The 17,440-nt window shown below is 33.6% G+C and overlaps 1 protein-coding gene across 12 annotated transcripts in view; it reads left to right on the top strand.

Moving 5' to 3' along the window:
• Positions 1 to 17,440, top strand: part of CEP43 (centrosomal protein 43) — a 67,514-nt gene that overhangs the window by 22,851 nt on the left and 27,223 nt on the right. For 6 of the 12 annotated variants that reach the window (XR_013486905.1, XM_020970393.2, XM_020970401.2 and 3 more), the window contains exons 6-10: positions 297 to 380; positions 3,134 to 3,193; positions 14,790 to 15,010; positions 16,418 to 16,501; positions 16,729 to 16,841. Coding sequence is in view for 11 of the 12 variants with exons in the window: in XM_020970393.2 (XP_020826052.1) it covers positions 297 to 380; positions 3,134 to 3,193; positions 14,790 to 15,010; positions 16,418 to 16,501; positions 16,729 to 16,841 (562 nt within the window). In the remaining variant the exon portion in view is untranslated. The remainder of the gene's footprint in view (positions 1 to 296; positions 381 to 3,133; positions 3,194 to 14,789; positions 15,011 to 16,417; positions 16,502 to 16,728; positions 16,842 to 17,440) is intronic. The other 6 variants (XM_020970394.2, XM_020970397.2, XM_020970390.2 and 3 more) reach the window with 5 other exon arrangements.

The following is a 17,440-nucleotide window of genomic DNA, read 5'->3' as shown; positions in this document are numbered from 1 at the left end:
GTAAGTTCCTTAAGGGCAAGGACTGTTTCATTTTTGTCTTTGTATCTTTAGGGCCTACCACAAAATAGATATTCAATAAATACTTGATTCATTTATAAAAGATGATTAACAATATTAAAGTCTTTTTGTTATTATTAGAGATGAAATGAATATAAGAAGAATATTTGCATCAAAATTCAATTATCAAGATTGCCTCTTTAGTTTTAAATATACTAAAACTATTCAAAGTACAACTTTTAAGTATGCTTTTATTTTCATAAAACATGAAATGTTTTAAATGGCATATTTATATTTAGGGAGTACTGGATCTGTCTGATATACATTCTCCACCAAAATCCCCGGAAGGAAAGATGACAAACTCTCATACAGCACCCAGTAAGGTAAGTTGCCAAAATGAAAAGCATTTCTGGGATTAAGAAATTGCACAGAAACTGCTTTTGATTTTTCATTTTTATTGAAATGATAGTGTCAGATATAGCTGTGTTCTGTAGTTGGCTGAAAACGTCTATTTTTCCTTTATCAAATATGAAGACATCTTGTTTCTGTGGTTTGTCAATAGTACTTAAATACTGTGTCATGGATGTGAATTTGTTTTGATAGCTATAACTAGATTTGTTAAGTATTTGTATGTTTTCACCTGCTGTGGTTTATGGTGCTATTTTTTTCCTTCAAGTTTAAAAAAAATTTATACAGTTTTTATCTTAAAGATTTTGTCTGGGAATAATAGTCTGACTTTAGAATTCAGTGTTATATTAAATACTGTTAGCTTGGGTTTCTTTCAGCTTTTGTTAGATGCTCAGATTTGGAGTGAGGAACAAAATTTGATTTGTTGTCTTGTTGAGACTTGCTTTGAATTTTCCTTTTAAAATCTTTGGTTGCATTAGTTGTCTGTGTTTTCTGGTTATATTCTCCTGTATTTTTTATGTTGTACTTAAAAAGACAAACTCAGGGAGGCTAAGTGATTTGCTCAGGGTCTCACAGTGTCAGCATCTGAATTTTAACACGGAACCTAGAGGCAGTGTTTTTCCTACTGCACCCTGTGGGGAGAGGACAGGTTAAAATGGTTTTTGCTGATAGAAGGAAAAATTCAGATGAACACTGTAGCTTAAATTCCGGGCAGCATATTGTGTGACTTGATTCTTCATAGTACTTCGGTTTCAGCTACAGTAAGGAAAGTAGTATCACAACCTATCCATGATAATTTGTGTTCTACTATCTACTTTCTGTTTTGTGTGTGTTTCACTATTTTCTTTTCAGTTATTTTTTTGTAAAAAGTCACTAAACCAGGTAGCTTATCAATCAGGTGAAAGTAGTCATTGCTTGACTATTCCATGCATTGAAATTGGGAGGAAAAAAAACATTACTTTGAGGTGAGTTGTTAGTGTAGTGGGTTTTAAAAAAAATTTTGAGGTGGGGAGAATGGAAATCTTGAAATATCTTATTTCTAAATAGGCAAAAACCCCACTCTATTTTATTTGTAGTTCTCTATACCAGTGAGGCAGGAAATAGGATGAGACATTCTCTTTGCTAGATTTCTTACCTATTAGACCTTTCTTTAAATTTAATTTTTTATATTAATCAAAATATTTGTAGTACATTATAGTGGAAGTAAAGTGAAATACATAGATTCAGTTGAATAAATCTTAAAATGAACCTGTTTTAAAAATTTAAAATCAAGTGTCTTCTATATAAAAGGTCTTCTATATAAAATGAACCTGTTTTAAAAATTTAAAATCAAGTGTCTTCTATATAAAAGGTCAGTTTCCTTCCATATAGAAATAATATTTTAGTTTAGAGATGATAGAGATAAGATCACAGAGCTGTTGGAGTAGCTCTGTTTTTAAATTTATATGGGTACTTATAGTATAACTTTTTAATAGCTATTTTTTTTTTAGAGAACCAGAATCCCAAGTATAGATCTCCTTTTTACTTAAGTACTTCAAGGGTCTGGTGATGTCATCTGTAAGGGCTATCCTTCCTCAAATGCAGATTGCAACCCTTCTGCCACTTATGTGGCCACAAAAGCCATCGTCTTGTAGCAGCCAGTGAGCCTCTTCCAACTTAGGCCGGTCCTTGAATGATAGACATATGGTCTATCACTGGGCCAACTTTTTTGGAAGCCTGTTCAGCTTGGGTAAGACTTGCCAAAGCTCATGCTTCATAGGCATAGCCTTTGAGACTGAAGGTCATCTCCATATTGCAGATGAGGCATCTGAGTACTTTGTAGAATATAGTCTTTCGACCTTCCAAATTTATTATACCATTAAAATGAAATTTATTTTTCTTTATTTTTGTTTCTTGAACCTTAAGGAATTAAGGAAGTTATAATTTGGATTTTTATTTTAGTCACCTAGGAAATATGTCTGAAAAATAATAGAAATAATGTCTCATCTCAGTTACAGATAAACCTGTAAGCTGTATTCTGAGGAGCGTTATGTTTTCCCTTCCCCTATTTTGTTTTCCAAAAGGAGATTATACTTCTGATTTACCCTTTATCTCTGGGACATAGGGGCTTCTAAATACATATTGCAAATCTAGTAGTCCTGTAGTAAGCCTGGAAATTCCCTGATGGCTAAGGGATTTACTCTAAGCTCAAGCCCACCCTCATTCCAATTAGTTCTAGCCTGGTCTTTGAGAATGTTGTTTTACCACCTTCCCTTTTTAAACTTTTTTTTTGTCTATTTCCCCAACCTTAAGGCTATACAAATAACCAGATAGCTCTGAAACTGTGTGGGTAGAGTGGTCTCCCTGTAGGCAGAAGTGGGCCCCAAATCAGACTCCTTGAACCAAATAATTTACCATCTTAAAAGCACTTCCTGAAATTAAAAGGATAATAGCTATCCAGCTTATTGTTTGGATTGCCCAGGACAAGTATGGCTATTTCTGAGTCATCACAAATTTAAGTTATATATTGTCCACATCTGACTAAGCAATTGTTGGAAAACAATTTATACCAGAGTGTGAACAGAAAGGGAGACAAAAAATTATTCTTTAAGTAGAGATTTTCCATTTATTTAGAAATTTCCATTAGTTTTCATAAGAGTGGTTTATGAGCAATCCATTATTTCTTGATATTATACATAGAAGGATATATATTTTGTGGTAAAAGATGTCATTTTATTCTCATGCTCAGATACCAAGGTATAAAGGACAAGGTAAAAAGAAGAAAAGCGGGGAGAAGTCTGGTGAAAAGGTAAAATGCATGAGAGCAAAAAGGCCGGCAAGTGCTTTTAGATTCTTTAGGGAAAAGCAGCCTATGCTGAGAAGTCCTCATAGTGGGTTTGCATTGGCATCATGCTGTGCTTATGATTGAGTTTAAAGAACAAACTTCTTGGTTGTTTTGTTTTGTTTTGTTTTTGAAATGTCAGTCATTCATTTTTGATTAGAGAACCTAAGAACTTAGATGTTAGTTTGTATAAGACAAAATGAGTTCCAGTTGGCATAACCATTTTAAAGTTCAGCTTTTACTGAAAGAAAAATCACAAGGGTACAGGTTAAACATAAGCTACAAATGTTGTTTTTAGGTTTTTATTAGCAGGTAAATATAGATTTAAAATTTTTCCTTTTTTTAAATGAATGTAAAGCCTTGTGAATATATACCATTTAGCTTCTGTTATACAGATATTTAAATTTTAAAAATTAAAATTTTCTTAATCTTTTGTCATCTTAAATCTCACTATATCCTTTCTTCTCTCCAAAGAGCCATTCCATATAACAGAAGATATATACATATGCATATATTTACATACACATAAATATACATATATGTATATATAAATATACACAAATGTACATATATGTATATGTAAGCATTTAATTTTTTCTCTTTAAGAAGTTACTGTTTGGTTGCAGTAATTTAAAACTTAATTTTATATAGTTTCTCTATCACATACCATTTTTGTACCTCATGTTATTTACTTATAAAACCCCTGATTTAGTAATCTAGGGAGTAGCCTGTGATTGGAGATGAGATGATAAGATGAGTAACTTAATTGCTGTTTTAATCCCCTTAGATCACAGATAGTTATTAGACTTTAGATTAGCTACCTGTTTTTTTTTTTAATTTAAAAATTGGGAGTCTGAAAGAAACATTGTAAATAGATTTTTGAAGTGATTTATTTAAAATGTATACATTTATTTCATTTTGCAAAACTCATCTCTATACAGTGCTCTTATTAACTTTGAATATTTTTGTACTGTTTAAAACTCTTTTTCAAGATAAGCTAATACTTTCCAGGATCAAAAGTCTCTTAGTCAAATTGGTTTTACAAGTATAACGAAAAGGAAGTAACTTTGAATCAGTTGACAATTATGACCTACTACAAAGAGGTGAATTTCGTGTCCCTACATTAAAAACAACAAAAAACTCCTGAAAACCTTTTTTGGGGGGTGTATTTTATAAACATGTCCTTAGGAAGCATATTAAGGTTATCACTGTGCTTCTGGATAAGATGGGTAAGACACCTAAACAGACACTCAGACTTGATTTTTGTCAAATTAACCAGCATAGTGTTGAGCACGGTAACTAATACGTAGTAGTTTGGGGCTCTGGTTTGTCATTTAATTTCTAGCATTTTTGAACATGAACTTTATCTGCCACCAGCTTTTGAATTCCATTTTTGTAGACATGTTACCTCTGCCATAGCCACAGTTAGTACTCAGTTGTTGTCTGTCTTTAGAACCACAGGTGATTTCATTGTTTAGACCTATATCTGTTACCCCTTACCTTACTGCTGTTTTCTGAGTATATAGCTCTATGTCCCGAGTTTCCTGTAAGATGTAAGAAATGCAATAGGAAAAGTTGAGAGAGTAGGATCCATTTCAGAATCAAATAGTCTGTTTTGTTAAGCGTTTAAAACTTTTCACAACCTTGTTCTGACCTAACTTTACAGGCTTATATTGTAGATTATAAATTTATCACCTAACTGGAACTACTCTCTCCAGAGTTACCTTGTCTATCCCCCTAGCCTCTCCTAGAAAATCATGCCTTATAATAATGAATTTTTTAAAAGGATAGGGAAAAAAAGTTTTATCAAAATTAACCAATGCGTTGAAAAAGTAGTTATGAACGTAACTGAACAGTTTTCCACATCCACACCTCTCCAGAAATGTAGAGGGAGATGTCCTCTCATCTCTTGTCCAGCCTTACTCATTATAACTCTTACAAACTATTGCCTTCTGCTTTTCTGTCAACTTTTTCCACTTAAGTATTTTGTATTATGTATCTGTTAATTACGCTTTCCTTTCTTTGTTAAAATCATCCACCATTGAGTCATTTTTTTCCTAACCTGCCAATTGTTTTGTGATATTTAAGAGGTCTTTATAATCTCTTTGCAGTTTTTATACTAATTCTTCTAGTTTTGAGATCTCTTAATTTATTTGCTTGTACTCTGGATTCTTATTGAATTTTCTTTTTGAGATCTTTGGTGTTTCAGTCCTTTCTGTCATTCTATTTCTAACTCCTCACTTGGTGAATAACCTTCATCACAGCTAGGCTGCAAAGTGACCTCAGCTTTGGAGATTTGTCATTCATTGGTATAGTCGTTGCAAGTAACATTGGGGAGGGGATGAGACTGGCTCCAGGTAGACTTCAGCCTCCTTTCCTTCAGGCCTGGTGCAATAATACATACTCTTCCCCTGCCCTACCCTGGTTTTCCTTTTCTTTTCTACTTGGTTTGGATCATCACTGGCTGTATTGCATGAGTGTGAGAGAGACCAGAAAGGGTGTTTTGAATAGTCTCTGCAGTCTTTGGGGAAGGGCGGATCCTGTAATCTAGGGGCTTCTCCAGACAGAGAACAGCGTATTAATCTCTCATGCAATCACTGTCTGCTTGTTAGAGTTAGAGGGGAGAAGAGAAGAAGGAGACCAGGTATGCTAACAAAGTCTTTGTTGCAGAAGAGGATTCAAATATGGCAAGAGGGGATTCCAATAGGCTCTAGGCCTTAGGTGCTGCTGAAAGTGTGAAGCCTGGGTGGCAGGGGTACTGAGTGATTTTTTTTTTTTTTGAGGATTAGTATTCTCTAATGTTAATTCCTAAAGATTTTACCTTGTCATTATTCTTTCTTTTTATATGTATGGATTCTGCAGTAGCTGCTCTGCTTCTGGTGCTTAATTCCTCTTTGGGGGTGGGTTTTTTTTTTTCGAGATTTAGCTTTGACCCCAGCAACCAGTGATTTCTTAATGGCCTTTTCTTAATCATTGTCTGTCTCAACAGCTTTTGGGTACTTCTTCCTCTCTGGATTTTTGTAATGCTGTTCTCCCCGATTCACTTTCTGACCTTATGTTCTCATTCTCCTTTTTTGATGAATCGTCTTCATATGTCCTGCTTTCTAACTGTGGGTTTACTCCAAGGCTCTGTCCTGGGCCTCTTCACTCTTTCTGTTTGCTCTCTTGGTGACCTTCTAATTTCCCATGGGTTCAGTTATCTTCATACAGATGATACTCAGATCTATATATCCTACTTTTAGTTTCTCTTGAGCTCTTTTTTTTTTTTTAAATCTCCCTGGGTAGGGGAGTAAGTTCCTTGAGGGCAGAGACTTCCTATTTTTGTCTTTGTATCCCCAGACCTTCGCACAGTACCAGGAATATTGTAGGTATTTAATACATATTTATTGATTGCAAGAATTGCCAGGAATGATTGTAAAGGACAAATTGAAGAGAGTAATGAATGTGAATGAAGGAAAGGTAAAAGCTGGAAAGCTAGCACAGATATCTGGGGAAATATGTTTTGTTCACTTTGGAAACACTTCATTTCAAATTAAAATTGTATGTATACTGATTGTATGTATTGATCATTAATGATAACACATGGCACTTTGCAAAACCCTTCATTGTAGATTCTTTGATGTAACAAACAAGGATACATTCTTTTGTTTTTGCTAGGGGAACCTTTTGGAGCATTATGTATATAACTTCTTGATCTATACAACTTCTTGATCGTTCCAACCAAAAATAGTCAGAACCTAATTTTTGAAGTGTTTAAGCCATTAGAAAGATGATTATCCAATGAGAAATTGACAATTTGTTGATTTTTGAGCTTATTGAATACCTTTAACTTTTGATTAAGTTAAACACTTTTGAAAGGCACATTACTACCTCTTAAAGACCATAGAAGTTTCTTTTGGAGTAAATTGTCCTATGGCACCCTGACATTCTAAAGAAGTAATTGCACATAGCCGAACTATTGATTTGTATCAGATTCCCCCCACCTTCACTTTAAGAAAAAAATTTGAGTGGGTTTCTTTAATCGTCGTAGTTGTTGCTTATCTTTTGTATTTAGAGCAAGCTGTTTCCAGAGAGTATTGGTCTCTTTTTTCCCCCTCTTTTGTAGTGGATTTTCACATTAAAAAAATTTTTTTCACAGGTACTGTTCTTTTTTGGTACTTTTGGCTATTACTCTCAGAGAATTGAATCTTAAACCAAGAAATAGTTTACCTTTTGAAGATTAAGAATAAGGTATTTTTGCATATGATGGGCAAGTTGATTTTTTTTTTTGCTGTTTGAGAAAATCTAAAAAGATATCATAAATAGTGTATGATTTTCAGTAACAATAGTATTGTTTCTTTAATCTGAAACTCCTGTGTCTTAGTGCAGATTAAGAAATTAAGTTAGAGGGACAGCTAGGTGGCGTAGTGAATAGAGCCACAAGTCCTGGATTCGGGAAGACCTGAGTTCAAATGTGGCCTCAGACACATAACACTTACTAGCTGTGTGACCCTGGGTAAGTCACTTGACCCCATTGCCTGATCAAAAAAAAAAGTTAGAAAACAAAACTTGGTTTACCTGATTTTAAGCTAATGCTAATTCTAGCTATACAGTTCCCTACTGGAAAATGAGATGCACATCAGTGCTAAAGGCATTTAAGATAATGCCAGTCAAAATTCACTAATAGAATTGTTAGTTAAATAAGTAATTATATTATTATTTGTATAAATGTCTGTATCTCTTGGAGTACTGATGATGAAGTACCATTTACTGTGGGTGGATAATCAGATAAGGTTATTTTGGGTCTCATCTGAGGGAGTTTATTTACTGACGTATGTACCTAAATTATGTTATTTTGCTGAAGGTTTAGTGTTAGGGCATAAGTTCTAAAGTGTTATAGTAAAACCTAATGTGCATAATAACCAATTATTGGTTAAAACCCATGAGTGTAATGAAATAATATATCCTGAAATGTCACTCTGACTCTTATTCCCAAATAATCCCTTCTTTCCCTGCTCTCCAAAAGGGAAGTTTTTCCTTTCTCACTGCTTTGATGATAATAAATGACAAATAAGCAAACCTCCATTTATTTTAAAAAGCACTTTCCAGGGAATATCATGAAGTCAATATGGATGTAGCCTAATTACTTTACACTTTATGTCAGTGCTATTATTTTCTTCCAGTATTTCAAGAATGTACTTTTTTTTTTCAGTGTAGATATTCTCTCTCCTGGTAATTCCTTCCGCAACTTAATGGATAATGGTCATAAATCTTTCCTTTGGCAGGCCTGTGGTTGAAACCTTTTCAGATTACGTTGGTTTTGTCTGAGCTTGTGCTCTGTTGCCATAACCTTCAACAACCTAGGGTCATCGCCACATCATGATGTTACGTTACTTTTAGGATTGTAAGGGAGAGATTGGTATTACTGTGAATGGATAAAATCAGAATGATGACCCTCATGCACTACAGAATTCTAAAATATGTCAAGTGTCAGCATCATTAAAGAAATATTAAAGTATATTTAGTATATTTTTGTTTTTGTGTATTGCATTTGGATTCTTTAAAAGATTAGTGATCTTTGATATATGAGGAGTGGGACTAAAGTAGATTCATAAATTGTTAAAGGTGGAAGAGATTGGGAAATCATTCAGGTACTGTAATTGAATTAAAAAAATACCATAAGTTATTTATTCAAATGAGTGGTAATCATTTCAAATTAAAGCCGTTATCTTGGTAAGAATACATTTATTCCAATGGGATGACATACTTCTAAATACTTTCAGAACTCTACTAATGGAATTGCCTTTTCAGCCCCATGGCATAATCTTTTGATTATGTTATCATTAGGAACAAATCTTCATTCTTTGAGGATGGATTAAATTTTTTGGAAATAACCTAAAATTATTGGTAGCTAAGGTTGGTGAGTGATTGAGGTGGATAGTTCCATCTTTGCTTAAAAACTAGGTGTCACTTTAAGGCATCTAGAGTGTTTTGTTCATGTAGCCTTTAAATTTGTCTTCAAGGCAGTTCCAGAAACATTTTTAACAACTTAAACTTCATTGGAATAAGTATAGTCTTTATTAACATGATAGTGTTTTATGCTGAATCATATAGTACCGCAGTCTCTTAAGAATTAAAGTTCAGGAGCACCCAAAGGACAGTGATGGGTGTGAGCATGCTGCAACATATTGCCAATGAAGAATTACATGGGAGAAACTGTAAAGAATGAACTGGCCTTTTAGGAAGAGTAAGAGCTAACCCTTAAACAGCCTTTGTTCTCTCTTGGTGTCCATGTGAAGTAAGGAGATCTCAGGGAAAGCTTCTTAGCACATTAAGTGGACCTTTTTTGGAGGATTTAGCAGTGCTTCTTAAACTGTGGGTTGCAGCCCCATGTGGGGTCACAGTCCACAATTTAAGAAGCACTGAAGGGGTCATGAGTGGAAAAAATTTGAGGCCCTGATTTAGAGGAGGGTATGGACAAGAGTCAAAAAGATTGAGCAGGCATGGATGGGTTGCAGTTATCATCATTGGGAGAGAGTATCTACCTCCTATAACCTGCATCTTTACCTTGGTGAGCACCATATGGCCATATCATTGTTCTTATTATTACCCACATATTCTACCTCTGCCACCCAAAATTTTGAAATTTCTCTGTGTCCATAACCTCCTTTTCTTGTGTCATTATTGTTCTTGCCTCACATTCTTCCCTTTAAAATCATGCTATAGTTAATTAAGATGTGGGTCTTCTCCTTGCTGATGCCAGCCCTCTTCCTTGTGTCTTTGATCTCATCTCCTCCCATCTCCTTTGGGAGCTTTCATCTTTGTTCATTATTGCCATCTTTCTAATCTTGATACACACTTTTTATTCACTGACTCCTTCCCATTTACCTGCAAACTTGCTCAGTTGTCCTTCAGCCTTTCAGACAAAATTATACTTGACTCTGCTGTCCCCTTAAAGCAATTACTTTATACATCTTGTCCATTTCACAAAAAAAAAGTTTAATTGATATCCAGCTTAGAAACAAATGGAACAAAAATGCATTTAAAAATTTTTTTAATTGAAATGCATTGTAGGACTCCTCCATCTTAATTACATGGGCTAAATGTTTTTATGAACTTGGTCAAGTCTAACAAATATATATATATGTGTGTATATATATATATATGTGTATATATATATATATGTGTATATATATATGTGTATATATATATGTGTATATATATATATATATATATATATATATATATATGTATATATATATATATATATATATATATATATATATATGTGTATCACCAAAAGCTAACAATCAACTCCTAGAAAAAGCTTTTTGTATATCTTTATAACCCACTCACTTTTACAGTCTTTACTGCTGATATTACTAGTGAGCCTAAACTGTTTTCTCTGAGGTTACTGGAAATCTTTTAATCACTAAACCCTGTGCCCCCTTCTTGGTCTTCTCATCCTTCGTTACCTCTCTGCTTTGTATGATGCTCTTCTCCTTTTGGATACTCTCTCCTCTCTGGGTTTTCTTAACATTACTCTCAATCAACAAACATTATATTAAGCACTTATTATGTGTTGGGTACTATGTGAGGAGCTGGAGATAGGGGTATAAAGAATAAAACAATTCCTACTAGCAAGGAGCTTATATTAATGGGAAAGACAGCACGTTCATCTGTAAATTCATACAGCACATATGTAAAATTAATAAATCCAAGCATGTACAAAATAGTTAAATGCAGGGTAGTTTGGAGGGGGAGGGCAGTATCATATTTGGGGGAATCTAGAAAGGCATCTAAATGCAGAAGATAATGCTTCTTAAATAGGAGATAGACTGAAGAGAGAACTTAAAAAAGGACTTTTCAGGAGTGTTGGACCTTTTTCACTTTTAATGGTCTTACTTCATTGATTTTATCAGTTTCCATTAGTCCATTTATCAAGTCTGCTCAAATGATTCCCCAGATCTATATATCCAGCCCTCATTTTCCTCCTTAAGCTCCAGTCTCATTTTTGTTTTGTGTTCTCATAAGGATCTTAAACTCAGTATGTTCATAATGGAGCTCATTACCTTCTCTCCAAAACCCACCTCTCATTTTAACTTAACATATATCTATGGTGGGTACCACAACCATCCTGTTAATTCTGGTTTGCTACAGTGGAGTGATCCCATTCCACTTGCTCTTAACCTCTTTTGTATCATAGACTCTTTTGGCAGTCTGATGAAGCTTATGGATCGTTTCTCAGAGTATTTTTAAATGCACAAAATAAATCGGGAATAAGCATTTATATAGTGCCTACTCTATGCAGTCACTGTGTTTAAGCACTTTTACCAGTATCCCATTTGATCCTCATAACAGCCCTCCTATATTAATATCCTCATTTTACAGTTGAGGAAACTGAGGCAAACAGAAGTTGAGTAACTTTCCCAGGGTTACACGTCTAGTAAGTGTCTGAGGCTACATTTGAACTCAGGTCTTCCTGACTTCAGGTCTAGTGCTCTATCTATTGAGCCACCAGCTGCCTAGTATTACAGAGAAAATTAATTATATTAAATATAGATGGGTTTTTCCCCTACCTCAGGCCAGGGACCCCTTGAAATCTATATGTAGATCCCAGATTGAGAGTTTCCTGCCCTATGTTATTTACTCTTAACCTCCACATCTAATCACTTTCCACGTTTTAAAGTTCTACCTCCATAACACGTTTACTTCTCTACAGTCACTAATCTAGTTCAGAATTTCCCCACCTCTGTGTTGGACTATTGCTCCTAATTGGTTTCCCTTGTCTCTCCAGTCTATCCTCTTTCCATACAACTAACAAACTGATATTCATACTAACACAAAGTTTTGACAGTGCCACTCCCTCATTTGCCACTAGGATCTCATACAAATTCTTTTTGTTCTTTAGGACCTTTCATAATCCATCTCTAGCCTACCTTTTAAGACATTTAACATTATTCCTATTCACATACCATGTTTCAGCAAGAGCAGCCAGTTTTCTCTTTCTCAGAGGCAACATTCTTTTGTCTATTTCTCTTTTACACAGGCTGTCCTCCATGATTAGAATGCATTTCATTCTTTCCTTCACCTTTTAGAATCTCTACCTTCAAAGCTCATTTCATAGACCTCCTTAAACATGAAGCCTTTCCTGATCCCCCTAGCTTTTAGTGCCTTTCCCACTTTCATAATACTTTATATTTGCTTTGCACTTTATATATATATTTTATATACACTTCTCTGTGTATATGTTCCAGTGTTCTTTTTACTCTACTAATATACTAATTAAATTAAATGAATGAATTGCATGTGATCACAGATCCATCAAAAGTATTGACATATCAACACGGCTCCTTTGAAATGTACTGTACACATTTTGGTATATTGAGTTCTGTATGCATGTTTTTAACTTCTGTTTTCATTGTTGAATTTTGTGTATCTTTATCTGGAATATTCACATAAGTCTGATAAATATTTATTATGTTAATGGTAAATAAAGCAGTTTTGGAGGAATTACTTTTTTTTCAGCCCAAGAAAATGTGTTCAGTAAAATATTATTCCAGTACAATAAATCATATGCTTATAATCTGAGTTTATGTACCACAGAATGGGAAATAATTGTTTTCTTCTCATGTGGACAAGATTGAGAATCTTGAAAGATTAAAGTTGATTGAATGATAGAATGCCATTAAAAACATTTCATGTGTATTTTAATGCAAAAGAAGTTTTTTCACGCTAGCTCTTTACCACATCCTCTTGTCTCTGAAACAAAACATTTCTGGCTATTTGCTAAGTATTCACTTCATCGTTTATTCTCTCTTTGGCATAGATTTTAATGAAAGGAGTTTGAAGAGAGAGATTAGATTTTAGTTACTTAAATGATTTATTATTGCTTTTACATTTCTGTACACCAATAACTTTGCTCTTTTCCTTTTATTTTTTTTTTTATCCTATTGCTTTGGGATCTGCTATTTCCAATAGTCTGTCACCTCATTAACTATACAGTTGCATTGTTTTATAAAACTAAAGTCTTACATATCTGACTCTTAAGAGGTTAAGGAATTATCCACTCTTCTAGTATTAAAAGTAGCAACTTGACATGAATTTTTCTTCAGAAGTATGGAAATGCTACTTTTTCAGTGCCATCTGTGTGTCATAAAGAAAGATGTTATGAAATAAGCTTTAATTTTTTTGAAAACGTTGTGATGGAAAAACAATAACTCTTCATTGGGTTTTATCCATTGTATCTTTTATCATATCTGATTTTTTAAAAATACATATCAGTAATTCACTGAGTTTTTGCTGTACGAAGTCCTGACATTTCAGAGTATAAATTCTGTTAGCTGAAGTAATTTATGATCTACTGGAGAAGACACAGTCAATACAAAGATATATATGTATCCTTTTCATTTTGTTGCCTTAAAGGGATTGTATGATGTGTTGAAATCCAAGTATGTCCAAATTGACATAAATTTTACAATGTTTTTATAGACTCTTGAAGGTTATATAGTCCAGCTCCTTCTTTTTGTAGATGATGAAGTTAATGACATAAGAATTTAAGTATTGTTGAAGGTCAAAAATGGTGAGTGGCAGAATGGGAATTAGAACCCAGGTTTCCTGAACTGCCAGGTCAGCGTTTTTATCACTACCGGATACTGCTTTTTCCAGACTAAAAAAGGGAAAGGACATAAAGGAATATTGTCTATGACTAGGAAAGTTAAGGTTGTCTATAATTAGGGCTTTAAATAATAATTGAAAATATACTCCATAGCATTAGTACTGTACTTTATTAGTCTACTGATACTTTGTGCCAGCCATGAAATTATCCTAGCTATAACATTGGTAAGTATGGGAGAGAATGTTCAAATAAATGGGAAGGGAGAAACCTACTTAAAAGGCTTCATTTATTTTATTTTTTTTTCCAGTTTTAATCATTTGTTTTAATAGTGAGGTGGTAGGACAAATGGTATGTTATATAGTATATCCCAAAAGTCTTAGTGCAATTTCAGCCTTTTCAAGTTTCAAAGCTTGAAACTTCACAAAAGACTTGTGGGACTCTCTGTATTGTGGTATTTAGATATTGGATGAAAACCACTATTTATGCTTATGAAGAGTTCTTTTGTTGTTATTATTAAGTGGAGAAGCTTGCTTTTTCTATGTTTATTATTGATTACATTTAATGTTTTATAAGTAGAACTAAAAAATCTATTTAGGAAGTTTTAAGATGAAATCACAAAATACAACTCTGTGTGTGTGTGTATTTGTGTGTATATGTTGTGTTATTTATATGTGTTAAAAAAAAAAGTTAAGATGAACTTCTTTCCCTGTAAATCTTGCAGGTGTTTGAGAAAAGTCTTTTTGTCCTGTATTATGAGTAGTCCTATCTAGAAGCAAGGAGAGATAGATTAAATATTTTCAAATCCTGTTTAGTGCTTTGCTTGCTATTGGTTCAAATAAATATTTTTTAAGCATCTATTAACATATACTGGCTAAATAGAATATTAAAATCCTTGATTTCATTCAAGAGGAAGATATATGTGTATGGTGTTTGTTGTTGTTGTTGTTTTTTCCTTTTTTTTTTTAGAAGACCACTGAAGCAAATCAGAGTGATACAAGTATCTCCTCATCAGAAATAAAAACCAAAAGTCTTCATCTCGTAGCCAGTGAAACAAAACTTGGTTCTCCCTTAAATAATAGAGCTTTGGATGGCAAAGACACAACTAGTCGATGTTCCCATGAAGATGACATGGATGGCGATTCCTTCTTTGATGATCCCATTCCTAAGCCAGAAAAAAGTTATGGTTGGTGAGTGAATCTTGCCTTGTGTATAAATTACCACATTTCTTGATAATCTCAAAGTATGCCTTTAATATTTAGCTTCATAGTTTAAGGAAATTCCTTAACTATTTTCAGGTTTGTAGACTAATTTATAACATGAATCTTAGGCATTTAGAAAAGAACTTTAATAGATGGAAAATGTCTACATAAAGAAATTAAATTTTTACATTAATATCAGACCAGAATATAATTTGCTTTTTAGCATAATTTCTCCTTTTTCATATATTCCATAATTCTCCTTTATCCTTTCACTCTTACTAGTTATAGGCCAAGAGCTTTTGTATGCTGTGGCCACAGAACAGACTGGTGTATAAATATTAATCCTATAAGAGTATATTGACAGAACACACCTCCCACGTCTATTTTGGTACCAAAATTTTAACCATTACTATCTCATGCCTTTTTGTACATTTCAAATCAGTACTGAGGGACAATGCCAAAATTTTCAGGCCTTAGCCCCAGGAGTTGGCAACCCAGTGTGTGTGTGGTCACAGGTTAGTTAGTACTTTCACACACACTAAGAGGAGTAGGTACAGTATTTACTCCTTGCCTGAGGAGAATGGGTAAAAAGGATGCTACCCTTTCCCATTCTCCATACGAGTACTACCAAAAATTTTGTTTGTAAAAAGAGTGACTTATATTGTCTCCTTTGTTACGTTAAAAGTAAGCAATAAAATGACTTCCTAATAGGCCATGAGAGATGGGAGCACTCTAACCTGGCATGTGACTTTTTTCCCCCAGATTGCTTACTTCTTTGTGTAATATTTTTCATACCTTGTATTGGCGTGGTGCGTTTTTGTTTTGAAAGAATAATTTTTTTTTTAGGATTTCATTAGAAATTGGTAAAAATTGAAGTTGAAAAAATGGGCACTTATTCACTTCTTTATAAGTATTATAGCATATGAGGAATAATAGATTATATATATGTAGATATATAGATATAGATATATATCTCTTGAGTTATTTTCTTTGTCAACCACTTGAGCTTTCTATCAGTGTAAAGAAATATTTTTCTTTTTTTAACTCAATGTTTGACTTTTAGGTAGATATGAAGATTATAATGCAGCCAGAGGGCAAGAAACTTGTTTTTTTTACTGACCTTTATATTTAGTACAGTACCACAGGAAAAAGATATATAGGCTTTTAGGGCCAGCTGTGACACTGAGAAGCGAAAGAGTTCTAAGAAAACAAAATTCTAATTAATTAGAGAAAAATATATTTCCCTTTTTAATTCATTCTTCAATATCTCTTGTTTGTTAGTTTTTCAGACAGTACTACTCAACTTTATTCTGTTAGCTATTTGCCAGTAGGAATACTTATTCTTGTGTAAATCTTTTTCTCCTGCCTGCGATTTCCTAATGTGGGGTCAAAAAGGGCTTCTGATAAAAACAGTGACACAGAAGATGACATAGAAGATTTGTTTGATATAACAGATGTCAAACAAAACTCTAAAAAGAGGTGAGGAGGTAATTTCTTATTAAATATCTTGGTGCATGAATTTGTTATTGTTGTTTTCTTCTTCCTGTTTTTCTAGTTGCCATACCAAAAGCTTTTGAGTCTATGATTTGCATAGTAAAGTTTCTACATTTTCTGTGTATAAACATGATTTGAGTAGCTTAGGTTACATATGGTGAAAGAAAGAATATATTATAAACTGTAAGTTACATATTTGTTTTCCTAATTAGGAAAAGTGAATCAAGCAAACAGGTGGGAAGCCTTGCATCACTTTCTGATGCACCACCGTTAAAAAGTGGACTTAGCTCCCTTACTGGAACACGTTTACTAAAAGAATCTGAAAGTAAGTACCTCAGAAGTCACCAAAACCCACAAGTTCCTATAATGTGACTTTTGTTTGTTTTGACAGTGGAAGGAGTGGTAGATTTAGTGTCAGAAGATCTGGGTTTGCATCCTACCTCTGATATTGTGGCCATGAGCAAGTGAACTAAACTCTGAATGTCAGTTTCCTAATTTGTAATACAAAAATGAAAACATTCTCCTTGCTTGTCTTACTGAGATGTTGTGAAGATCAAATGCGGTAATGTTTGTAAGGTTGATTGAAGAACTTTAAAAATAGATTATTGTTATTATTTGGAACTACTCTTATTTTTTATATTTTTTTTCTATTGTTTTTGAGTCTTTTTTAGGTTTAGATTTCAATGCTGTTTCAGGGTTTTTGTGAAGTACATATAATCCTAGCTAGTAATCAGTACAGGAAGATTATTAATAGCTGTGTTTATATAGTGCTTTAAGGTTCGCAAAGCATTTTGCAAATATTACCTCATTTGACCTTCGCAGCCACCCTGGGAGGTCCTGTTATCATTCTCCATTTTACAGATGAGGACACTGAGACAGACAAAAATTAATTGTATTATCCATGATTATACAGCTACTACTTGT

This window comes from Phascolarctos cinereus, unplaced genomic scaffold (assembly GCF_003287225.1).
Source record: "Phascolarctos cinereus isolate Bilbo 61053 unplaced genomic scaffold, phaCin_HiC Scaffold_5;HRSCAF=322, whole genome shotgun sequence".
NCBI lineage: Eukaryota > Metazoa > Chordata > Mammalia > Diprotodontia > Phascolarctidae > Phascolarctos > Phascolarctos cinereus.
This window is presented reverse-complemented; position numbering and strand designations above follow the sequence as displayed.